General features: G+C 50.0%; 1 protein-coding gene across 9 annotated transcripts in view; it reads right to left on the bottom strand.

Moving 5' to 3' along the window:
* Positions 1 to 11,397, bottom strand: part of SYT6 (synaptotagmin 6) — a 66,092-nt gene extending 54,695 nt beyond the window's left edge. For 3 of the 9 annotated variants that reach the window (XM_058716141.1, XM_058716142.1, XM_058716144.1), the window contains exon 1: positions 11,095 to 11,394. In XM_058716141.1, the coding sequence (XP_058572124.1) occupies positions 11,095 to 11,257 (163 nt within the window). In that variant the 5' untranslated portion in view covers positions 11,258 to 11,394. Of the gene's footprint in view, positions 1 to 10,274; positions 10,424 to 11,094 lie in introns of those variants that run through there. The other 6 variants (XR_009257809.1, XR_009257810.1, XM_058716143.1 and 3 more) reach the window with 5 other exon arrangements.
* Positions 11,398 to 26,271: the final 14,874 nt, after the last annotated feature.

Raw genomic sequence — 26,271 nt, 5'->3', positions numbered from 1 at the left:
CAGTCCACTTTGTGTAGTATCTGCAGCCTGGCGCCCACCTCGGTCTGACGCCCCCCAGCATTGCCCCCTCCCCCACCGCCAGCTTGGGGAGCACCTGCGCTGCCTCCCCTACTGCCTATTGGCATGTGCACGGGGAAGGGAAAGTAATTTAAATAGCAGCCTAAGCAAATGTGCAAATTCGTGAAGCGTTCACATTTGGATGCTGTTTGAATTTCTATTAGAGCTGTTACTATGGCCAGACTTATAGCGGAGTCGTTTTTGGTATACAGCTCTCTCCCTCAACAGGCTGTGCGGCCTTGGGGACCAGAGGCTCGGCCAACTCAATCTCTTCCCTTCCCCCACCCCCATCGAGCCCAGAGCAGGAGCTCAACAGTCGGGAGCTTGAAGCGAATCAGACGGAGCATAACCTCCTTGAGGCCGGGAGTGGGTCTCCTGTTCCTTCTGTACGCTCAACTGTGCACACAGTAGGCTCAATAAATACTTGGGTTAAGTTGGAATTTGACCCACACGGTGTATTTCAAAGCTACATACAAGTGATTCCTGTAACTGTCTTTTCCCATCCCGTAGCTATTTGAGAGCTCTGCTGTAAAACTGGTAATTTGTTTAAGGTGATTTATTTATTTTGAGAGAGAGAGAGAGAGCATGGCAAGCAAGAGAAGGGCAGAGAGAGACAGAGAGAAGAAGAGAGAGAATCCCAAGCAGGGATTCAGCCTGATGCAGGGCTCGAACTCACGAACTGTGAGATCATGACCTGAGCCGAAATCAAGAGTCTGACACTCAACCGACAGAGCCACCCAGGCGCCCCTGTACAACTGGTAATTTTCAATGTCATGGTTGGTTCTGAGGCAAGCGTTCACTGCGTTGCCCCCAGCCAACCCTGCCTCCAGAAGGATGCCCATCATCCCAGGAGAGCTGTGGGCCATGCCTCCCTCTGGAAGAAATGAAGAAGCAGATCTCTTACTCCTCCTTAAGGAATGACCCTTAGAGCCCAAGGTCTCTTCTCACTCTGACTAGAGAGCTCAGAAGGCTCTGAACCAGTGGCACACTTGGCAGAGTGTGCACAAAGGTCATTTGCGAACTTGTGAACAAGCCAGCCGAGGAGTCTTGCATGGCTTGCGTGGCAACTGAATAGTTGAGCAATTCCACCGCCATCATCATCACATCAAATTTCTGGAAACTCTTGGGGAAGCCAGCTGGCTTGGTCACTAGACCTGTGCTCCTGGCTGGTGGCAACAGGCATTGCCTTTGGAGGGGCATGACCTTACCTGCACGGCCCCTGCAGGCTGGTGGGTTTGCAGGCTCTGGATTATCCTGGCCCAGTGGCCGAGCAATCTTAGGATCGAAGGTGAGAAATGACCCTAGAAATACTGGGGCCAGGCTGGGCTCTTGCAGACAAGAGCAGTGGTCCAGAGAAGGGACTTGCCTGGGTTCACAGTTCAGACACACAGCCTGGACCAGGGTGCAGATGCCCACCGCCCAGCCTGGGGCTCTTCACACTGTCCCAGCCTGTCTGTCCCTGATTAAACTGTAGGCCATTGTAACTCTGCGTTCTTATATTTGTCTGACTCGTGGCCTAGCACAGAAACGCACGCGAGAATGAATGAGTGAGTGCAAGAATGAATGGCGCATAAAAGGGCTATAATGATCTCTCAACCAGCATTTACTGAGCAACCTGCATGTGTCAGGTGCTAAGCTAAGATTAGAGTACCGAGATGCCGAGTCCCTCCTGGGGTGGGGGTGTGGGGGGGCATCCAGAGTACTCTCATGCACACAGGCACCAGGAAAAGCTGTCGCCCATCCAGAGGGACCCGGGAAGGAAGTGAGAACATCAGCTACCCTCTCTGGGAAGCCGGCACTGCCTCCTGACTCCCCAGATGCAGGGTACTGGCCTGAACCAACTACTACAGCCACCTACCCCAGGCCCCTGCACAGAGACATCGGGGCCTCTCCCTGGCCAAAGGAGCCGGGGTTAGTCCTCCACAGAGAGACTGCCAGGGATCCAGAAAGCTGATTCTAAGTTAGCTTCTAAAGTAAAGGTTTCTAGTGCGCGTGTGTGCGTGCGTCATGAGGGCACAAGAGAAAAAATACCAGATTGTTCTAATATTTATTTATTTATTATCTTAAAAACAATAAATCACAACTGCAATATACAGGTTGATAGTAATAGAAATGATAGCATTTTATTATTGGATTTAGTTTTGAACATTACTATGTCCAAGGTACAAAGTGCTTTTTTATGCATTTGCTCATTGAACAGTCTCCAGTGAAACAGATGCGGTTATTACTTTCATTTTGCAGATGAAGAAAGTGAGGCACAGAGGATTAGACTGCCCAGGGTCACACAGCTAGGAAGCCGTAGAATGGAGCTACAGCCCAGATGTGTAGGCAACATGGGAACAAATATACATTGGAGGTATTAAATGAAATAATTTGTGCTGTTATGAGTTCATTACCTAAATGGTTTGGAGACTGTTTCTTTAGGCCTTTATGGCCCTGGGGTTCACCAGGAAAGCTATGGCAGATCCTACGGGTCCTTATTCTGAGTATCCAGCCATCTCTAGACCCCTTCACACCTGTTCTCGGTTACAGCTGTTCTGGAGGCATTCTCTACAATATGAGTCACCTTAAAACAAAAAAAGGTATTTCTAGGGCTTTGCTTCCCTTTGATCATACATCTTACTTGCTCTGGTAATAATTAGAATTTTAATGAGAAAGGGGGAGAAATGGGGGAATCCAGAGAGCATAGAGTGCATTTAAATGTTCAGCCTGACAAAAAACTGAATTCATAAATGAAAAGAGAGGTGGGGGAAGGGGGTGGGCCGAGGGAATCAGTTTTTCCTCCGTGTGGTTGCTATTTTGAATACTTGTGCACGTGACCCCCACTGTAGTTCCCTCGGAGCTGTGATTAAGGCAGGCAGAGGTATGGATTATTGGGAATCAGCACCCAGCGCTCAATACCGGTTATGTAAGACCAAGAAGCCCTTCCTCTTCGTGGAGAAGCTCCTTCCAGGATGCCTCGCTGGCAGGACTGACTGCAGGAGAACCGGGTCCTGTTGCTGAGTGGATTCACCCTCACTGGCGATACGAGGTGGTTAGCAAGGCTGGTAAGAGCAGAATTAGGCCAGGGCAGGGAGTGACTGAACAGGATTTAGCCCCTGTAAAATCACTATATGTGGCCTTGAGCTCAGCCAGCCGACATATCCTGGTTGAAGGTCCACTGGGGCTGGGAGGCATAGTCTCCTGTATGGTCTAAGGACTGTGCCAAGGCCCAGATCAGCTATGATGTGTGCCTTCCTACCCCAGGCCTGCTGGGGTCAGGCCACCAGGACCTGTTGCTCTGTAGCAAATCGCAGGTGCACAAGCAGCCTTCAAAGCCTTTTTCCTACTCATCTTGTTTGAACCTTGACACTGTGAGGCAGATAGAGTTTTGATGGCAACACAGCCGTCTTTTGAGTCCCGATCCGGTGTTCTTCATATTTCATAGCACTATCAGGCACTAGCTTCACGACCAGAGAGAGGCAACCCTCCAGTAAGGGAGGAAGCCCTTACTATAGCACTGAAAATTAGAAAGTACTTCCTAAATCTTTGTATTCTTCCTCTCTCCCTCCTTCCTTCTTTATTTCCTCTTTAGCCTGGAGGGAAAGAATCACGGTCCTGGGGTCAGACTGGGCTCATTCAATATCCATCTCCACCGGCTTTAAACCAAGCCACTTAATCTCTCAATGAAGCCTCAATTTCCTCTTCTGTCATATGGGTATAATAATAGCATCTACCTCATAGGGTCATTGTGAAGTTTAAAAGAGATCAGGAGTGGGGTGCCTGGGTGGCTTGGTCGGTTAAGCATCCGACTTTGGCTCAGGTCATGATCTCACGGTCCGTGGGTTCGAGCCCCGCGTCGGGCTCTGTGCTGACAGCTCAGAGCCTGGAGCCTGTTTCGGATTCTGTGTCTCCCTCTCTCTCTGCCCCTCCCCTGTTCATGCTCTGTCTCTCTGTCTCAAAAATAAATAAACGTTAAAAAAATATTAAAAAAAAAAAAAGAGAGATCGGGGTGCCTCGGTGGCTCAGTCAGTTAAGCATCCTAACTTCGGCTCAGGTCATGATCTCACGGTGAGTGGGTTCCAGCCCCTCGTCGGGCTCTGTACTGATAGCTCAGAGCCTGGAGCCTGGAGCCTGCTTCAGACTCTGTGTCTCCTGCTCTCTCTGCCCCTCCCCCACTCACACTCTGTCTCTCTCTCTCTAAAAATAAACATTAAAAAAAAAGAGAGAGAGATCAAAAGTGCTGAGGACAGTGCCTGGAAAGTAGTAAAAAATATAATAAATATTAGCTGTTCTATTAGAATCACCTAATTCTGCCAAGTCTAGCTTTGAATATACCCTAGTTTGGAAAAGTTTCGTTGGCAGAACTGCATGAGGCATATTCTGCAAGTCACGAACGCTAATAGAGATAGCTTTAACTTTATCCTTACAAACTAGGGACGATCTTACTAGCAGAAAGAATATAAATATTTCATATATAGCTAGATCTCAAGACATAACATGTACTATATTAAAGATCTCACATCTCCAAGTTTTTCTGTCAATACCCATTTGCTTGCTATGTGTCCAGTTTCGTTGTTACTGTCCACAGGTGGGAGCTCCAAAGGAGTAAAAAGAAAATCATGGAAGAAAAATCAGCAATTGCAAGAACATGCCATGCTTCTGCAAAGTTTTCTTGGAAATTTGGAAAAGGAAGTCTGGTCCATTACTCAACATTAGGTGTGAAACATCTTTATTCAGGTGTCAGAAGAATCCAGTATTCCATGGGCACCTGGTTTGGGAAATCTGACTGGGCAATTACCCAGCAGCCTCTGGGAGACCAAGGAGCCGTGGAACTAGGCTTTGGAAACACACCTGGACCTGGCGTGGGACAGGTGCGTGTGGCTTCTAACCGTGGCAGGGAAGCTGACTTCACTGAGGGATCAGACACTGGGCAGATAGCTTAGGTGAGTGCCAGCACCAGAATGACCACAGAGAGCATTCATCCACATTTCTAACTGTGTGACCCTGAGCAAGTTACTTCACTTTCTCCAAACTTTGGTTTCCTCTTTTATTTGATGGGGATTCTAATTATTCCTACTTTACAGAGTCATTAGGAAGATGAAATAAACTAAGACTTTGAGCATAGTTCCTGGTATATGGTAAATGCTCCCCAAATGTCAACTATTTTATTTCATGTTTTGCTTTTTGTTTTTCCATGCAGAATGAACCCAAAGCTGGGCCTGCGGAGACAGGGAAGGGGGACACCAGACCACAGGGCAAAGCATCTAAGACACCTCAGGCCCCTCTTCTCTCCAGAGAAGTTAAGATCTCCCTGAAGCCTATGAGGGCAGGAACTGCTTGTCACCTTAAGTGAGACTGTCCAGCAGCGGTAATGGCTCATGGCCTCCCTCTCTCCCTGGAAAATGCTGGGTTATTAATTAGCAACCCAGGGCTTGCTTATCTCTCTTCACTGACACTTCTTTCTCCAAAGACAGAGCCCTGGCGCCCCCTCCCCTTCTCTCCACCCATAGTGTTAAGATTCATCAGCAGTTCTTATAACTTGCTATTGTTCCCATTTTTCTAATGTGTTTCCATGTCAGGAAAACCCATTTTGTAACAGTAACAGGCAGTTTTGCTAACAGACTATAATTGAAAAGATAAACTGGGGAGAGGAAGCGAAAAGAAAGGACCCTTTTCTCTGCTTCCTCCAGAGCTGGAGAAAGCTGGCTTCCGAGCTTGGGGTTGCTGAAACCGTTTGGTGTAAGGGCTGGCCTGTGCAGAGCAGAGGCTGCCTGGGCTGAGGGGGTCTCATTTAGACACAGAAAGAGACATAGACAAATACAACCCAGAGATCAAACAGCAAGAAATGCAGAGACCCAAGAGACTGGAAAGAATAGTGTCACATCTGGGAATGGAAAAGACTCTCGGCAGAACCATTAATATTAATTAATATTAGTAACCATTAATATTATTAATACATTAATATTAATAATTATTTGTTATTTATTTCTACATGGTTAGCACTGTGCCCCTTACATTCTCTCATTTAATCTTTACAGCCTCCCTAAGATATGAGCATGCACCTCACAAAGATAAAGTAACTCAGTTTAGAGGTATTAACTAAGTAACTTATTCAAGGATACACCACATTAAGCAGAAGAACTGGGATTTAAACCTGGGATTTTCTGATGCCAAAGTCCAAGCTTCTGAGCCAGACCCCTGAAGGGATTGGGGGCTGAGTGGAAAGCTGGGCAGGGAAGCTGTGGGGGAGGGGGGACAGGCCCTTCTTTGTTATAACCAGGAGAGTGTGGGAGGCATTCTCAACTATTTGGCCTGATCCTCTGTACCTGGGTAAAAACCCGGAGACGAGGATTATGAACAACCTCCTCACCCCCCATCTCTTCCTTCTTCCCTGGAAAGTATAGACACTACAGGTTACCCACCAGGCACCAGGCAAATAACCAGTGGCGCCTGGAAACACCTCATCCAGAGATGTAGCAAAGAAATACCTGACAGTGTGTGTGTGTGTGTGTGTGTGTGTGTGTGTGTGTGTTGCAGGAACAGGAGCTATTCTGTTCTAAGGCTTACAGACGTGGTCCATTAATAATAAACTCTTCCGTGGCTTGTAAATTTATTAGGAGAACCTGCTGTAATTAAAATTCAGGGTTAGGGGAGGGGGGGAGCAGAGAACCTGTGCTTCCATTCCTTCTTTCAGAGATCCAGGCTGAACTACCAATGGGGATAATTAGCAGAGTCCAAACAGAGAAGGAATTAACGCTCCTGAAAAAGCTGTGATGAGGAGAGACAATGCCGGGTTAATTATGGCCGCACAAGCTTTATGACTGGGCACCGGCTTCCACCATCATTAGGGGATTCAGAGATAAATCGGAGGCTAATGCGGAGTGGTATAGCTAACAGAGCGTTGGCATTAATTTGGCAATTATTAGTATTATTATTTTGGCAGATGGTAACTGTACCTTTTTGCTTGATTGGTCAGGGCTTGTGGCCCCTCTGAGATGTGTGGAGATCAAGGCTGGGGTGATTGGGGTGGGGACAGACAGAAAGCCAGAAAGAGTCTTTCCCTCTACCCACCCCCCCTCCTGTTTATACCTGCAAGTACTGAGAGGCGAGGTCTGCCTGGGTCCACATGGAGCAAGAAAAACATCAACAAAGAGAGAAGGGAAGGATGACACTGTCATATACCTAGAGCGTCCACAGCTGGAAGTAAGTCCTGTTCACCTCTGCTTTCAAAGCCCTCTCAGATTAAAGTTCCTAAGTGTGACTCAGTCCTTCAGGGCTCAGAGACCTCTTTTCCTAAGCAGGACCAGCAGGGGTGCTGGCTAGCTCGGGCAGGACTTTCTCGTACCCTGCTTTTTGCACACTCCAGACAGCCTTCCACAGACCCTAAAGAAACCTGGCTAGATACAGATGGCTCAGTCTTAGCCCTAATTTTTTGCAGCCACATTATACCCCCAACTCTGTGGACATGGAGGACAGAGAACATAGTCAGAGGTAGAAGAAAACTTCTAGAACTGTAAATCCAAGCACTCTGCAACTCCTAGATACTTTCCCCTGGTTCTAGAATCTTAAAGCTCAAGACACTCCATAAAATCAGAACATTATCTCAAGGATGTACATTCTAAAGGATTGTACATTGCACCTTTCCTCAAAAAAGGCGAAATCCTCAGAATTTCTTCCTTCCAGCAAGGAGTGAAGGAGTAACTGATTATTTAGTTATAGAAACAGGACTTTCCTGTTTTGATTAAGTGCTATGCATTTAACCTCCCATCACAAGCAGGAGAAATAATAGTATCTGTGCTGCAAAAGACCAACTTAAAATCCAGGTAGCTGAGTCACATAACATCTCCAGTCATTAGAGAAATGAACAAACATTACATACATCTCATGGCCACACATAACCTAGAGAATAACCATTCCTGGCTGCCAGCCTGGAAGGGGCAGGGCAGCTCAGGATCTCCCATCAGGCCCCTGAATTTTTTGGAATACCTCTGAACCTCTGCTTATTACCTCAAATCCAGAACTCTCCCTACCCACACCCAACACTCTGCAATTTGGCCTGTGGAGCAAACTCATTCATCTCCACAAGGCAAATGGCACGAAGAAGGTAGGGAACTGCCTGTCAGTGTCCACTTGAGGCAGGGGTGGGGGTGTGTATTAAGGAAGAAAGCAGACACTTTGCCTTTAGAATTTTTAAAGAAAAATGGAACTTGCTTTTATCTGGGACAGTTTGTGTAGAGGTATTTCCAAGTCATGAAAGCTAAGGAGATCTGATTGAGATTTCCTGTGCAACTCCTAACACGGACCATATACAGAGGGGGTCCCAGTAAATGACAGCAGAGCCTGAATCTCAATTGTTGAATCTCGGGGTGCTACTAGAGATCCCGTGAGCTAGAGACTTTGAGTGGGAGGATGGCAGGGGAAAACGTACAGAGGTAAAGAGAACTAGGCGTGCTCTAGTCACTTGCATTTTTCACGAAAATACAAATGAAAAGATCCAGCATTTCTCTGACTGTAGAATCTGGACCCAGGCAGTGGCTTTGGGATGCAGGGACTAAGCTAGGAAGTAGGATACCTGGGGGCCTGGTCCTGAGCTGAACAGCATCTCCCCAGACCTTGTGCTCACTTAAACCCCAAGAACTCAAAGCCACTCTCAACCATTTTCTTTTGCTATGACCAAGGGTCTCCTTCTGCCTCCTCCTTTCAGCCCCCTAACTTGGCCCCCCAGGGGCTTCCTGAGGCTTGTGACTCAGCAGCCAAAGTTAAAGTACCCCAGGGCTGACAAGTCAAGCTCGCTTTCTCAAGCAGCCTGCAGGGAAGGCACACTGATTCATCTGGGCCTGCTTGCTCACCTTCCTCAACCTTCTCTCACCCTCAGCCTGGCCACAGGTACCTGTCATTCCAGACTGTGGGGTTTCCCTCTGGAGTCAGAACACCAGAACACCTGATCAGAATGTTTCACACACATACACCCTCCCCACAACGCACACTGCCCCCTGCCCTCTGTGGCATTTCTGCTCTGGACCAACAGGAGAGGGGGGCAGCCTCCACCCCAGGTGGAACTCGACAGGTGTGTTCTCACCTTGAATGATCCCCTTTAGAGTTTGAGGGGTCAGAACCAACATAGAGGGCCCCACTGGAAATGAATTATTGCAGGAAAGGAGGAAGGGACCTGGATAGGCAAGCAGGAAGAGACTCCTTAACTTGGGGAAAATTGTGTATCTGGGGGGTATGGGGAGTTGGGTGGTGTAGATAATGGCACCAGAGAACCAAAATCTAATACTTGTTGGGCCTAATCTATTCGGAGATTCTTAAAGAGGGAGAATTACCTCTCCAACATCCATCCCTGTACCACCCTCTGAAAGTTCTTCTTTATGTCTAACCTCAGTCCCTTCTGCTGCAGTAATCAACCCATTGATCAAACACTGCCAAGGCCAGAGAGAGCGCTTGCGCGAGAGCAGCGCCCCCTACAACCCCCAAAGGGCTGAGATGCGCCCAAGGCTGGGCACAACCCCTTCACACACACAATCCTCCCCTAGGCCACTACCCTCCATCTACTCCTTCTCTCCCTCAGCGGCCCTGTTGCTAACCTAGGACCTACCAAGAGCTCTGACCTTTAACCTCAACTGAAAACAGGGCCCTGAAAGCTGTAGCCTCGGGGAGCTTACCCCACCTGTACCTGCTCCAGGAACCGCCGTTCCAGTCCCCGGCTTCTGGTCCCTTGAGACGCGCCTGGAGACGAAATTCCCGCCTCCCGCGGCCCCTTCCTCCCTTTCCCGCGCTGTTGGTGCGGAACCGCAGGGGCGACCCTCGCTTACCCCTAGGCCCAGCGCCACCGGGGTCAGAGTCCGGGGGACAAGGAGGGGTGGTGTCTGCTGAGCCAAAGGAATCCCGGCGCCACGGTCCCTGCAGGATCTCCCCACCCCCACTCTGCATCCTCTCGAGGCTTCGCACTGCCCCACAGCCCCTCCCCTCCGGAGGGAGGACGACCGGGTGCTCCCTGCCGCCCAGGACCCTCCAGGCGTCGGCATCCGGACAAAGAAGCCCGGCTGCGGCGGGCGAGCGCGGCCGCACGGCGCTGGTGCGGCAAGTAAATACCCGGGCCGGCCGTCCGCCTATCCTCCCGCGGCTCCCGCCGCCAGGGCGCGACACGCCATTCCCGCTGTCGCGACTCCCGAGAGACCCCGCAGCCGCGCGCGCCGGGCCCGGGCCCCGCGGGGCTCGAGCTCCCGACTCACCGGCTCCGGCGAGCTCGCCTCGGCTCGGGCTCCCGCCTGGGCTCGGCGGCCGCCGGGGGCTGCGTCCAGCGCAGGGTCCGCGCCGTTCGGGCAGGAGGCGCCCGTTTGGCAAAGTCGGCGGGAGGCACCGGATCGGTCGCGCACCGGCCCCGAGTCCGAGTGAGTCAGAGAGAGACCGAGGGAGCGAGTTATAGGGGCGAGGGTGGGGGAGGATGCCGAGACACCCTCCCCCACCCCGCCCCCCGTCCCCCCCCCCCCCCCCCCAGCGGAGACGCAGAAAGCCACTCGCAGCCGGAGAGACGTCCGGACACAAAGACCTAGTGCGGCTCGCAGACCTAAGTTTCTCCCTGAGACCAGGGGGCTCGGACGGGTTCCCCGAGAGAACAGACAAACGGACGCGCAGACCGACAGACGGACCTTGGGACCCTGACAACCCAAGAGACGAGTTGCTACTTCCTGGTCTCCTACTCTCTCCACAGACCCCTTCCCTGGCAGATAGCCCGCAGGGTGAGCGGAGAGACACCAGGGAAACTGAGGCCCCCGAGGGGCACGGCACCCGAGGAGCGCGGCTTTGCGCTGGAGTCCTGTAGAGTCACACGGGAGGGAGCTCAGGGATCCTCTGCCTCCCGGGTCCCCTTCACGTCTCTCCGCTTGCCCTGTGGGCGGTGGAACCGGGCACAGGCTGAGGCTCATTCCGAATCCAGGATCCTGAGCTGGAGTTCTCTGTCTAGATTAAGGGGCTCCCAGTGCCGGGGCTCTGGGGACAGAGGATGGTCGGGGCGAGAACCCAGGAAGAGAGGGGGCTCGGGGTTCCCGTTACCTGTGTCGGCCGCGCTCGGACTCCTCTCTGGGGGCTGTAGCTCGAAGCTCCGACAAGTCTCCACGTCCAGCCCGAGAGGGGGCGGCCGGGCCCGGCACAGAGAGGCCAGGACCGCGAGCGCCGCCTGGCACCGAGGCCCCCCGGTCCCCCACACCCCGCTCATGCCCGGGACACCCCGGCTCTCCAAGCAGCCGCCTGAACCCTTGCTGCTGCTGGACTGGGGCGGGGCAAGGCGGCCCCAAGAAGACCCTTCCCGCAGCGGCCCCCTGCGGCTCCGTTCAGCTTTTAATCATTTCCCTGCAGGGTCTCCGCCCCTCACGTGGTATCCCGCGGCAGCTGGCAAGTCTGGCGCCTCGCGGCCGCCCCCTCCACACCCGGGGACAGGTCTGAGTCCCCGCGGGTTCGAGGCAGGGGAGCCCGGTTGTCCAGCACGCTGGAGAGTGGAGCCTGGGATCTGACCCCACACTCACTGCCTGGTGTGACCTTGGGCCTCTCTGAGCCTCAATTTCCCACTCTGTAAAAGGGGTATAACGATAACGAGTGCAGCACAGGCTGCCTGGGAATATAAAGATAGGGTTTGCGAAAGATAGGGTTTGCCTGGGTAAATTGCCACATGCCACACAAGTGGCAACGAAATAGATAAACCCATTAACAGAAAGATGGGTGACCTGGCTGGGGGTGGGAGAACCTCGGTCAAGGTTCCTAACGGGAGAAGTTAGTCAGATTGGTCCCAGGTCCTCAGCTTTGGAGGCAGAAGACCCCAAGACTGCGGGGCTATTCGAACTGCAGAAAGACTTTCTGAGCCCCGCAATCCTGCGGTCCACGATACCCGCACGTTGCTATGGCAACGGGAGGCAGCGGCCGTCTCTCTCCATGGCAACGGGAGGGGAAAGTTTCTGGCAAATAGGAATGGGGGGCATTTCAAGAGAGCGCTCTGTTCCCGCCAGACCCACCTCCCCGCAGCTGTGGAACACCACCGGAGATAATGTATCTTACTATGAAGCATAACAAGGGCCAGAAAGACGGAAAACAAAACGGGAGCGTTGAGGCTAGACTTAAAGCAGACTTCCCTTCCAGGAACTATGGCGTGAGGTCCAGGAACAGGTTGGCTGAGGGGTTCCGAGGCACCGCACTCAGCCGTGGAGATCTATGGGCCGCCACCGGGTGCGGCCCTGCGGGGGCCCTGTCACGAAAATCTTGCGTCCTTGGCGTGTCGGCGGATGGGCCCCTTCCTGTGTGCGGCTCACCCGAAGCTCCAGCTTCCCCGGAGCTGGGAAGGAAACTTTAGCTGGAACCTCCGGAAGGCGCGGGCCTGGTGTGTACCGGGTGGCGGACGGGGGAGGAGGGTCTTTCCTCCTAATTAGCACGCTAATTGGAAGTGGCTAGGGCGGTGACTCACGTTCCAGAGGGAGGAGATTCGGAGCCCCAGCTCCTGGCGGTCTCCACATGCGCCATCTGCGCCAGCCGTGCTAGCGGGCCCGTGGACTTGAGAGTCCCCGGCAGCTACAGAGCGCCAAGCAGAGGCCTGCGAGGACGTAGGCTGGACCAGGCGGTTTTTGCTTTGGAAAAGCGCTCCTTGGCTCTGTCCACGGTGCTGAAGACCCAGTTGCTGCAATCGTAGCGTGGGCACAGCGTTAGGGAGGTGGGGAGGGATGGACAATTGTGGCGGGTTCAGACCTTTCACCCTGATCTCAGGAGGCTACGATAGGAGAGGGCTAGAAACTCAGGCCAGGGGGACTGAGCGGGCTTGATCCCGGAGACACTATGCAATCCAGGCCGCCTTCCTGAAGGAGGTACTCGGTTGCTGTTCCAAGAACAGGTGAGGCTGTGGAGTCCCCATTTGCTTCCCAGTGGTTCTGGAACCCACCTGAGGAGCCCAGAAGCCCTGTCATCTTCCTCTCCACCTCCCAATGCAGAGCTTAGTTCCTGGGAGGCCCCTTGTTACATGATCACTAGCAGTTTCCGAGACAGCAGTTTTGTGTTTGTGTAAAATACAAATGGAGAAGAACTGCTCTCTACCCATGTTTATGGCAACTCTGCCACTCCGCGGGCGATTTCTCCCTCCCCCTCCTGAGTTCTTGGGGGAAATTCACAGAACAAAGCGCCTTGTTTTGCCTTTGCAGAGAATGAAAAAGCACAGGACCTTCCAAGGGCCCAGGCCTGTGATGCAGGGAAATCAATATTTTGCTTTACAACGAGTGGGGGAATTTACATCTAAACTGAAGGCAAAGGAGCCTGTTTGGAGCAGAGCAGGTGGCAGGAGCCGAGAATTAGCAGATAATTTCTCATTGTTCCCGGATTCAGCCTCCACACTAGGCAAATGGTTCTGCATCCTCTCTGGCACCCCAGCAGCAGCTCTGGACCTGGCATTTCTCAACAGAACAGGGAGGAGTTTCTGCTCTGACAGGGCTGGGGGAAGGGGCTGGGGCTCCCAGGTCAGTCAATAACTATTGAATTTGCAGTGCGTGAATCTGTGTGTACAAAAGAGACAGAAATGAGACAGACAGAGAGAAACAGAGACACAGAGACAAGAGAAAGAGAGGCAGAGGTTGAGACATATAGAAACAAATATAGGAGATACAGGGAGAGATACAGAGAACAGAGAAAGAGGGACGGAGGGACAGATATGCTTATGAGGGCATACTCATTCAGAAAGAGAGATAAAAAAGAAACATAATTTTTTCTTATATTAAGAAAAACCCCTGCCTTAGTTGTCTTCTTCATGCTCTCTCTCTTTGCCCCTAACAAGTTAATGCTGATACCTGTGGTCACATAACCAGCCACAAACCAACCAAGCAAACAAACAAACAAACAAAAAACATGTAAAGATGGGAACTTTCCCTCTCTAAAACCTCTTTCCCTGACAAGCCCACTCCCACAGGCAAAGACCAAATTCAGACTCCCAGGGTGCCACTCAGACATAAAGAGGGAAGGAGGTAGAAAGAAGTAGAATTGTTGCCCCTCAATTCTGTCTTTCAGAGAAAGACCATCTGAGTTTCGATTTAGGGGTGGGTGGAGAGAAGGAGGGGCAGAGACGGCACGGCATAGTGGCAAACAAGGGCACTGGGTTGGGCACTGGGAGGCCGGTTCCAGAACTGGTGCACTAAACCAGCCACAGGGCAGTCACGTCCCTTCTCAGGGTGTCAGTTTCATTATTTGTCAGATGATGAAGCTAGATGAGGAGCTCTCAGAGGCTCCTTCCAGCAACAACATTCTAGGATTTCACATGAAGGGAAAGGAGGAGGCTGAATGGGGAAAGGAAAGAGGGGCAGAAGAGCAGTTTTTCTGGCTCTAAAGAAGACGGTGTCCAGACTCACTTTGGGCTTCCCCTCCCCCAGTGCTCTCATCTCATCTGCAACTGTGGCCGGAGCATTCTGAGTCTGCCGCACACACCTCCCCGACTGCTCAGAAGCAGGAAGGGGGACTGGAGGAGGGATGGAAAGTGGAATGGGAGGAGGTTTGAGGCAGAAACTAGCAGCCTTCCACTCCTATGCCCTCCTCTCCTCAGAAATAGCCAAAGTGCACATGCCCTGCCCCCACCCCAAGTCTCTCAGGCAGTGGTGTGACTGCCTTTGGACAGGTCCCCACGCTGCTCTGAGCAGTAAAAGCCTGCTGAGTTGTGCTACAAATAAAATATATTAAAACAAAATAACAATTTCTAAAAAAAAAAAAAAGAAAAATTAAACCTCGGTAGGAAATTGCTAATGCCGTAGGCGAGAAGAATGGGCTCCTTTGACATGAGCCGATGTGTCACATTGTCTTTCCATCTCAATGCAATTTCTAAATAGGGAGCCCTTTCCCCATCCCCTCCTCCTCTCCAAGCCCCCAGCAGAGATGTGAAGGGAGCAGCCTGACGTTCACAGCCCATTGTCTGACGTCCAGGGAGAGACTGAGAGAGATAGATACAAATGTACTCACTGCTTTGTCAAGTGGATTGGAGCCAAGAGGGCTCTGACCCAGCCATGAGGGGCCCGTCTCCTCTCCCCACCTCCCCCATCTCCTGCCTAGCCAGGCATGTGGACACTCTGAGCAAGGGTTCTAAATCTAAGAAAACAGATTATCACTTGAACCCGTTCTACTGCTGGTGGAGAATTAAGTTGATGCCCTATATTGGGGACTGGGAACACTTTACACTACAATTTAAAACAAACAGTGCTATGGAATCCCTATGGGGTTTCTGTCAGGACAGCTTTATCAGTATTTCCAGCAGATGTCACCCCCTGCCCTCATCCTTCACACCAACATAGCCAATTCTAGCCGAAGCGGGGTGCCTTCTGCAAACCATGCCATTCCAAGCCATCAGAAGAATTTTCAGGAATTTCTGAAAAAGACGCAGAAGACATTGCAAAGCCCTGCACATGTACCCAGGTATTTTTGAGAGTCCAGTCTTGCTTTTCTAAGAAAGGTCTGTGACAATTCAAACCTCCTGAGCCAAGCAGGGGTACATTTGCCTCTTTCTTATTCCTTCCCCATCTCAGAGGTCTCATCTCTGTTCCATACTCTCTGTTCAAGCATAGTGTTCCTGATCAGACTTGGGAAGACTGGACAGGACTAGTTGCATCCAGCAGGCTGGGCCTGGGGGAAGCAAAGGTAAGTTCAAGGTCAGAAGGCAACATTATCCCTTAAAGTTTTAGAGCTGTACCTAAGTAACCATGGTGTGCCTAAGGCTTTCCCTGTACTACTTGAGACATGAGAATAATTGGAAGAGAAGAGCCAGAAGGGAATCCAGGTGTGCTCCTCTTCAGACTGACCTTGTGTAGAAGAAAGAGCACAGGTTTTGGAGTCAGAGACCTGTGTTCAAATCCTGGCTCTATCACTGACCAAGTGTCACACCTTAGGTGCTGTACTGTAGCAATCCAAACCTCAACTTCCTCATCTGTAAAATGGGACATATAAGGCCTGCTTTATACTGCACAAGGGTCATATGAGTTAAGTTAAACACCTAATATACTGCGACTGATTCATGGCAGGTGTCAAAACAAATGACAGTTCTTGTCCTCTCTCTCTCTGTCTCTCAGGTCACAGAAGGACATCCATGAGGCACACTGTCCAGAGGTTAACCCATATTCTTCCCTTGAACAAGTCCCTGAACACTGCCAAAAAGGAATTGATTCATTTAGTCTTATAACAATCCCGAGAGGCAGAATGGGTGGATGCTCAAAGTCCATTTGGCATGTGGGGAAATTAAGTGACTGGTCCCTGGTCACACACGCGAGGAGGCAGCAGAGAGATAGAATCCAGGCCTCCTGATTCCTGGTTAGTACCACTGCTTTGTACTGAGGAGGGTGGGCATAATTTTTTCTTCTTCTACAAAAAAAAAAAAAAAAAAAAAAAAAAAAGGTTATAATACTTTTAAATTGACTTTATAATAAATAAAAAGTATTTGGAAATAAATTACAAAGCAGTGGAAAATTTACTCTTGTGTCTCTCGGCAAAGCTCTTGGCCCTCTGACCTGAGCCACCCCAGCTGCACGTGGGGCCCCATGGCTGCTCTGGAGGGCAGATCACATCACTGATAAAACACAGGGCTGGGGCCAGGCAGCTTCATGGCTTGGGACATGTTTGGCTGCTTCCCTCTTGACAGAGAGCTGCTCAGAAGGCAGCTCAGGGAGCCTCTGCTGTGTCTGGATTGTGTTCCATGGTCAGAGTCCAGCTTCCAGGAAACAGCCAAGCCAAGATTCTTATAAGACCAGGACCCCAAAGACTAGAATTCTCCTCGAGGAGCCTGGAGAGGGTTTGCTGTCTCAGGGCTCTGGCTGCTGCACTAATGAAAAGAAACCAGATAAAATGCCCAAACGAATTAAAACAACAATTCCAATAGGGCACTATCAGGACTAGGAAGTCTTAATCCTTGATTTCAGTAGTAGGCAAGCAGGAAGAATCAACAGAACATATATTCGGGTCAGTGGCTTGCAGCCCTCAGTGGAATTGAGGGGCTGAAGCCTCTAGAGAGAATAAATTTTTTCCCCCAATTTTAGCCTCTGTCTGTCCTATACAACAAAAATCCTTTTCCATCCTGGCCACCAAGACATAATTATCTCCATCTCTGCTGTCTATGAGAGGTACAGTAAGTGGTTTGAATGAGTCAGCCCCCCAACCTTTATTAATACTCCCATACGTTTGTAAGACGTGTTATGCTTTACACAGCACTCTCATATTTGCTACCTCACTTCATACAATAACCCTGAGAACTGGATATTCTTCTCCTAACTTGGGTGGTGAGGCCTCAGAGAGGCTACAAATAACTCTTTTGGGGTTATAGCTAGCAAGTGGCAGAGCCAGAATTTGAGCCTGTCATTTTCACATCATTCATTCATGGAGCATTTACTGGTCCTGTGCAGACCCGGGTCCACACCAGGGACCTGAGACACAGCCCTGTGTGATTTCCCTCCCGCACTGGCCTTCAAGTCATGCCCTGTGCAGAGCCCTCAATATGCAGGCCTGTCCTGGGGGAGTGCACATAATCGGCCGTGGAGAGAGGCCACGCGTGGAATTGGTCTCAAATGAGTTCTTTGACCTCTTTGCTGCAGTTGCCCACACCTCCATCGACTATGAAATTCTCTTCTGTGACATGAGTCTCCATGGATTTCCCTCCCTTCCTGATTCTTTCACTCTCTCCCCTGCCCCCTCCCCACCTTTCCATTTTCTCTCAAGTTCAGCTCTCGTCACTTCTTTCTTCTGTCTCTTCATATACTCCCTGAGTGATCTTAGCCACTCCGAGGGCTTCAAACACTAAATAATGCCAATACTAAGAGTAGGACCGCTAAACATTTACTGAGCACACACTCTGTTCCAGGACCTCCCTGCTTGCTTCATAGGGACTATATCATTTACTTCTCGCAACGACTCTGATTACTATCTGCCGTCTACAGGTACCAAGTGACAGAGCTGAATGTGAACCCAGGCGGTCCAGAGCCCAGACCCTCAGCACTCCAGATTCTGTCTCTCTGTGGTTCTACACATGCATTTCTAAATTCTCATTCAATCACCTTTATCCCAGACCTCCTAAATCCCCTGTGTCCAAGACAGAATTCATATTTTCCCTCACGAACCTGCTCTACCTCCTTAAAGGAAGACAAAACTAAACCAAACTAAACTAAAAAAATCTCAGATCCCTCCTTGACTCTTCCCTCTCCCTTATCCCCCTTATCAGTGTGGCACTGAATCCTCCTGTTTTTATCTCTAAAATGTTTGAACCCCTGACCTCCCCACCCCTGTCACTGCCCTAGTCAACCACTTGACATTCTTCTTCTGGATCATGATGGTTGCCTTACACGATAATATGATTATGTCATCCTCTCATTTAAAATCCTTCGTAGACTTCTGGGGCCTTCAGGGTGAGGTTGACTTTCTCGAGCATGGCATTCAAGGCCCTTCCAGACCTGGCCTCTGTCCACCTATCTGGCCTCCTCTTCCACACACTCCTGGTGTCCTCAGGCTGCCTGTGCTGTGCTCACAGAGTGATAACTCTCATCTCTTACCCTCACATCCCACCCAAACTTTCATGTTCCTGCAATTCCTCTTGTCCTCCACCCATGCTCTCTCTAGATTCTGGAACTTTGCAATTGCTGTGCCCTGAACACCTTTCCTCTTTTCCTCACTCCACTGGTTCTTATAGGACACTATAAAGCCTAGAGGTTAAGAGTGTGGGCTTTGGAGTCAGGTTGTCTGGGTTCAAATCTGAGATCTGCCATGTAGTAGCTGAGTGATAGTGGACAAGTTACTAAACCTCTCTGTGCCTTAGTTTTCTTGTCCATAAATGAGATGATAATAGAAATACCACTCTCATCAGCTTCCTGAGAGGTTTAAATGAGTTGATTACACAAAGTACTCAGAAAACTCCTCCCCTAACCTTCAAGGCTGTCTTAGATGTCCCTCTTCTTATTAGCTCATTGCATGCAATGCTTACCTTTGTCATAGAGTTTTGCAACAGCACACTGTTGACTGTTACTAGACTGGGCTCTGTATTTAATTCATCTTTATGTCCTCAGTGCTTCATATCTAATGCACCTCCAGTGAGTGTCCACCGCTTTGAAGAGAGGTGAATGTGTGAACATAACATAGTACAAAGTATCGGAATCCGAACACTAGAGGAATCGGAGTTGAGTTAAATGGGTCAAGTCAGAGAAGGCTTCCTGGGGGAGTAGAGTTTTGAGATTTTAGGCAGGTGAGACTGGAAGGAATTGAAGAACACAGGAACAGCCTGTGATAAGACTTGGGGACAAAAAAAAATATGCAGTTTTCAAAAAGGGGAGTGAGCAGATTTTCTTGGAGCACAGATGAGGGCCAGGGTGAGAGAGAGGAGCCTTGCCCTCAGGCATCCCCACATTCACCGCTTCAGTCTCAGCGGATTTCTATGGTGAGCTCGGTTGTTCAAGGCAGTTGGAAGGCAGGCAGAGGAAGATGCCGCCCCTGCCCTCCAAGAGATTCTGATGACACCAGCAGCAGCTGCGAGGGAGCAGCTCCAGTGCCCCTGTGAACACACCAGAGTTTGGGCCACGAAAAGTTTCTTTATGAGAAGAAACTGCTCGTTTTTCTCAAGTGTTAAGTCATTGCTGTGGAGGAAGTGTGTGTGTCTGCTGGGGCAGCTGACTGTTTTCCAGGATAAATTTCTGATAATAACACAAAGTCATTACTGTGCAATTAGCACTGCTAATGGGGAATGCGGAGTTCCCTTCCCACTCTCTCCCTCCCTTCTTGCCGCTCTCTGCTCAGCCTCACCCTTGCACGCACATTCTTCTCTGACCTCTCCCTCCCAGTGTCCCACTGGCTGTGGGAGAAGAGGCCCCAGGGTGGCTCTGTCAGAGACTGGGTTTTGACTCCCAGGCCTCCCAAACTATCAGGGTGCCTAGGGAGCTGGGGGAGGGGAAGAGAACAAAGGCACAAGGATGAAGGGGAGGGAGAGCTTGGCCTGGGAGAACATCAATAAGGGTAAAGAGGGAGGCACCCAGTAGCCCTTGGGGCAACTGGCCCTTTGGCATAAGGAACTGTGGTCTGCCATCACAGGGACCCTATCTAATGCCCTGGTGATAGGGGGATTTGATTTGCCCCAGCTATGGAGAGATCGCCCACTGCCAAGGCCAGGTAATGGGATTGTGGGTGGGTGATGCTGTATTTGTTTAAGCTGCTGGTAGGAACTGCAGCTAAGCTTAATGGAAACATATTTTGTTTCATTCTGAATAATTATCCCCCCCCCACACACACACCCATACACACACACACACATGCACACACACAGTGTGCACATGCACAAATTCAGGCAGTTAGAGATACATGCATAGACCACATCCAGACTCACACCCCCAGGGGGATTTTTTAGGCATACTCCTGGAAGCACTTGACAGATTCTCTGACACCCTCTCCCTCTGGGAGGCCACTGAGATTTTAGAAACTCACAGCAATCTCTGTCGGGTGAAGAGAGCAAGTCTTGAAACTACTGAAAAAATCATAAAATCATAGAGGGAACACCCAGAGTCCATTGAGGGGAGGCCAACCGCACCACCCAGGGAAAGAAGGTGGGCAGAATAGGGAAGAAAACAGTGAAGCCTATGGCTTAAGGAGGAGGAGGGACAGGAGGTTGCTGGAGTGAAGGGGCCTGGATGCAGAGGAGACTTCCAGATAGAATGGACACGGGAGTGACAGCCAAGCCACAGCTCCACAGCTCTGGGGAAGCCCCAGAGAGAGCAAAGAGTTCCTCCAGCCCTAGCAGGAGGTGGATTGGATGGCCTGGTTCATCTCATAGCCAATTCTTTATGATTCCTGTGCATACAAACTGGGGGGGGGGGGGGGGAGGCAGTTGTTTTTAACTTGATCAATTCCCCCTTGCCAGGGAGGGAAGGAATAACTATGAAATGTCTAAAGGCAAACGGAACCAGACCACAGAGAGGTAGAGGGGCCTGTCCGCAAACTGGAATACCTAAAAATGGCCACGTGGTCGGAACATCTGTTTTTAAGGTCTCCCAGCACTGACATCTTCCCAGAGGGCTCGGTCACCTGGACCAGGGCCACAGGGCGACCCTCCAGGGAAGCCTCAGTGTCCCTTCTCTGATCATCCTGGCACTGACGCTAAGCGCCTCTAGAGGAGAAGTTCGGGACAGGTGAGGCCTGATTGGCCCCATGCCCCTGGGAATCCTCTCTCTTGAACCAAGGGCCTCATTTCTTGGTCTCAGTTTCACCCGAGAGCGGCTGCTGCCATCTCCACGGTCTACTTCCAGGGGAGTCGGCACACCCCTTAATGCTCCCACCCAAGCGAAGACAAAACCCCCTCTTCTTTGGTTCTGCTCAGTGTGCAATGGCAGACCAGCAGTTTTACAAAGAACCTCAGGCACTACCCAGGAAGAAATTACAGATCCTATAAATAAGTTGGGGATAGTCGGATTCCCAAAGCACAGCCTCTGGTTGGAGAGTCACCAGGTGCCCGGGAAGGCTGAGCCAGAAGGGCAGGGCCGTCGCTGGGTTGCCAGAGGTCACCAGCTAAATAGCGGGGATGAGGAAGTCCGGGCATTCACCATAAGCTCGGCGGAGGCAGCCAAGTGGCCACCTGTGCAAAACCAGAGAGACCAAAGCCAGAGGCCATCGGGCCCAGAGGCCAACGCTGAGGTCCCAGCTGCAGACCCAGAATTTCCGAGGCCAGCAGGGATGGCGTCAACACAAGGCAGGCCAGGCCCCAGGCAACCAAAATTTATACACGTCTCAAACTGGCCCTCAGGGTTGTTGGCTTGCTGTGCGGTGGAGTGGCTTGAGCGAGAGTAAAGAATTTAGGGTAGAGCGGAAAGCTTCCTTTCTTTTCTAGTTCTGCCAGTCTTCAGATGAGTAGTCGAGCCACACCAACCTCTGTGATAAAAGCGTGAAATAAGACCATAGTGAACTGTCGCCCAGGGAGTTGGATGACCCACCGTTTCAGCCCAAGACAACGGACGGTGGGTGAGGCCCAGGGGAAGTGAAGGGTATGGGCCTTAGAGTTCTGTCAGAGATAGATATTCATCCTGGGAGGCTGATTAATTCAATATATATAACACCACCATCCCCTAGCTTCCTTTTTTTTTTTCTTTTTTTTTTAAATCTGTACAAGGGGATAATTTGACCCACTGTTAGAGGTGTCAGGAGGTTTCAAAGTGGTAATACCTGAAAAAGACCTAGCACACAGTGACAAATAAATGGTGGTTGTATGATCGTTATTTAGACATGGTAAGTGATTACCGAGTGGCCTCGAATACAAGGGGATGGCCTTGATAAAGACCCCTATTACAGGCCTCCAAGTGAACACCTTAACTACATAGGAGCACTCATGTCCCCACATCCAAAATTGTCCTCAGCTCCAGCAGGAGGGATCTGCCCCAGGTAAGATAGGCAGATGTCTTTGCTGGCCTGGAAAACTTCAGATGGCCCCTTTTCTGTCTGCGCCAAGGTGGGCACCTAGTGGAGGAGGGGGCCGCTGGTTAAATAGAGCCATTTACACATAAATTATGCATCAGTGACCTTTCCTAGCTTAATTAGTCCTACTGCTGGGTGGTCTGGCTCTGGCACTAGGCCCTGGGGGGCAAATTCTGCTCACAGTCAGCAAAGCCCAGGGCCTGGAGCTTCTGCTTTTATCCACCCGGGTTTGTGTGGCCATTTCCACAGCAGGAAAATTCTCTCAGTGTGATGAAGGTCATGCCCTAGACCAGGGGCTGGACCCCTTTGGGCTCTCTTAATCCCTTTGACCTTTGCAGAATCACCTTATCCTTCTTCTAAGCTTGATATCCTTGCCGTTTCATTTGAGGAGTTTCAAACCCAAGGATTATTAATAAAGCTGTCATACTAACAGATCTGCGGGCTCTTAAACGGGTAGCTAGAAAGAAATACATTCAGACAAAAAGTGCGCAGGACGTTCTATGAAGGGGTGACCCTCTGGAGCCTCCAAGGGATTCTGTTAGTTTGCAGCCTTGAGAGAGGAGAAGCAAGAGGTTGACCCTTTTTTTTTTAATAGAAAATTTCAAGCATGTACGAGAGTAGAGACAGTAAAATGAAATGCCACGTATCCATCACCTAGCTTCAAATATTATTAACATTTTCCCAACCTTGTTTCGTCTCTTCCTCTTCCTTTTACTTTCCTAAAGTGTTTTGAGGCAAATTCCATTTTACTTGTCAATTCTGCCACGTGCACCTCTGATAAAAACTTTAAATATGTATATAAAGATTTATCACCCCAAGAAAACTCACAAAACAATAATCCTCTAGTCTTACCCAGTCTGTATTCAAATTACTCAGTTGTCTGAAAGGCATCTCTTTACATTTGGCTTGTCTTGGTTAGGATCCAGAGTGGTTTTGGTTTTTAATAGTAGCTTCTGGCTTTCTCCATTCAAAGTTGGTGACCCAATGGAACGACCTAGCAAGCAACCAGACACGGGCAGTATCAGTGTAAGGTGGGGATGGGGACATGGAGAAAAACCTACTTTCCAAAGACAAAGCCTGAACCCCAGAAAATCGTTTTAAGCTTGGGCTTTTGGGGGAATGTGCCATGGAGCCTTGAGAATAGAGGGAAGGCTTTGGCACAGTATTATATCGATCCCCCGGGATAAGCCTCCTGTGACCACTCCAAAACTGGGTTTGGGTCTTGGCCAGAGCCTTTGTGCTGCCCCCGTCTCAGGAGTTAGGGCTGTCTCTTCCATTCATGGATTTAAGGAGAGGTTATTGGGCATCTGCTCTGAGCTGATTGCTGACAGAACATGCAAGGAGCAGACACGGGCTGGATGCCACAAGACAACGTCCTAAGCCCCTTGTCAAGTGTGTGCAAATTGTTACAGAAGCCAGAGGAGCCTCTGAGTCTTCTGGGAAGCAGGCAAGGCTTCCAGAAGAGGCCACATTTTCAACTGATTCTGGAGGTGTTGGGGCTTCTGAGGAGGCCAGTGCATCAAATCTCCAGATTTTAAGCCAGAAACAGACACGGAAATCAGAAACTGCTTCATTACAAGTAAAGCCAAATTGGGGTAAACAGCTTAGATCCAAGGCCCAAAGGGGCCTCCTGCTCCTCATCCTGAGTGATTTCAAATTGAATACAATGGGGGCGCCCCCCTGGGTGGCTCAGTCAGTTAAGTGTCTGACTTTGGCTCAGGTCATGATCTCTTGGGTTTGTGAGTTTGAGCCCCGTGTCAGACTCTGTGCCGACAGCTCGGAGCCTGCTTCAGATTCTGTGTCTCGCTCTCTCTCTGCCCGTCCCCTTCTCATACTCTCTGTCTCTCTCTCTCTCTCAAAAATGAATAAACATTAAAAGAAATTTTTTTTAAATATACTAAATGCAATGAAGAAGCACAGAGGATGCAGACCACTGAATGTAACACTGAAGAAATAAACAGCTTGTACAATGTTATCGTGAACAGGTCAGAGCTCCATTAGAGGGGACCCTGGACAGTGAAGTTGAGAAGTTTGCTTTAGACAGTGTGGGCCAGCAGAAGCTGTAGATGGGCTCAGGGTGCCTCACACAAGAGAAAGGAAGGCTTCCTGTTGGTCTGTGGCCTTCATGTCCTTGCTCAAGGTGTTACCCTGGCCCAGGAGCCCTGCCCAGATCCTTTCAACCCTACTGTATACCACACACACTCTTCAACAATCTCTTCAGTCGCTTCTGTTCTCCATGTCAATCTCTGCAGACGCGCCCACCCACACCACACGCAAAGAGCCCCCAGGACTCCACATAGGCCCTTTCACCTTACCCAAAGCCTGTTACCAATGCTCATGTGGACTTCTGGATGGGGTCCCTGCCTCAGGTTTCCTTTGTATCCTTACTATGCTTAGCACAGGTGCCTACTCTTGGTTTGGAAGGAGTCTGTTTCATTCATTCATTCATTCATTCATTCAACTAATGATCAAACCACCAACTAAGCCCAGGAGACACAATAGGGAGCAAAACCAACTCTCTACCTTATGAAGCTTATAACCCACAGGAGGAGATGGATTATGAGCAAATAAACAAGGCTATAATATCATGTCAGGTGGTAAGAAGTGTCAAGAAGGAAAATTAAGGGAGGGAGAGAAGACGGAGAATAATAGGTGATGCTTTTATTGGTATAGGGCATTCGGAAAAACTTTCCTGAGGAGATGATATTTGACCAGAGTAAAGTGAGGCCGTAAGACATTTGAACACTCAGGGGAAGTAAACTCCAGACAGAGAGAAGAGCAAGTGCAAAGGCCGTGAGGCGAGGATGTGCTTAAAATGCTCAAGGGAGCCTCAGGAAGGTCAACGTGGCTGGAAACAAGTGAAAGAAGGGAGGGGGATGGCAGGCAAAACCGGGGATGCTGTAGGCTGTAAAATATGCAATATGGTAGGCACTAACCACATGTGGCAACTTGGATTCAAATGGAATAGAATATAAAATTCAATCCCTCAGTTACATTGGCTGCATGTCAAGGGCTCAATAGCCATGTGTGGCTTGTGGCTACCATATTGAATAATATACATGCAGAATATCTCCACTGTGGCAGAAAGCACTGTTGGGCAGGGGGGACGTGAAGCCTCTCATAGACACCCTTAAGGGCTTGGGATTTTACTCTAAGAGTGTTGAGAAGCCTTGGAATTTGGGGGCAAGTGTTCATGATTTGATTTATATTTTAATGGCTCATCCTGGCTATGTGGAGAATGCATTGGAAGGGCCAATGGTGGAAGTAGAGAGACCTGTTAGAAAAGTGCCATTATAATCCAATGGACCAGGATGGTATTGGTGGATGTGGTGACATTTAGTTGGATTTTGGACCTATTTTAAAGATAGAATCAAAATAATTTGCTGATCAATTAGATGTAGGGTGTGTGAGAGAGAGGAGTCAAAGATGACTCTTAGGTGGTTGATCTGAGGAACTGGATAAATTGTGGTATCATTTATGGAGCTGGAGATTCCTGGGAAAGAGAGATTTAGGTGGGGGAGAGGGTGGTACAGAAATCGTGTAATCAGTTTGCACGTGCCCAGTGTGAGATGCCCACTAGACAGTCATGTGGAGATAAAAGGAAGCCGTTGAATATTCAAGTTTGGAGGACAGCAGAGAGCTTAGGGCTGGAGATAAACATCTGAGAGATCAGCTCTAAAGCTGTGAGGCTGGATGAGGTCATCCAAGGAGAGAGTGCAGTAGAGAGCAGAGGTCCAAACACCGAGTGCGGTGCCTGCACCATTAAGATGCTGGGCAGGGGATCCCCACAAAGATAACAGGGAA

The sequence above is a fragment of the Neofelis nebulosa genome, chromosome 2, assembly GCF_028018385.1.
Source record: "Neofelis nebulosa isolate mNeoNeb1 chromosome 2, mNeoNeb1.pri, whole genome shotgun sequence".
In the NCBI taxonomy this organism is placed as follows: domain Eukaryota; kingdom Metazoa; phylum Chordata; class Mammalia; order Carnivora; family Felidae; genus Neofelis; species Neofelis nebulosa.
Note: the sequence above shows the minus strand (reverse complement) of the source record. Positions and strands in the feature narration are given on the sequence as shown.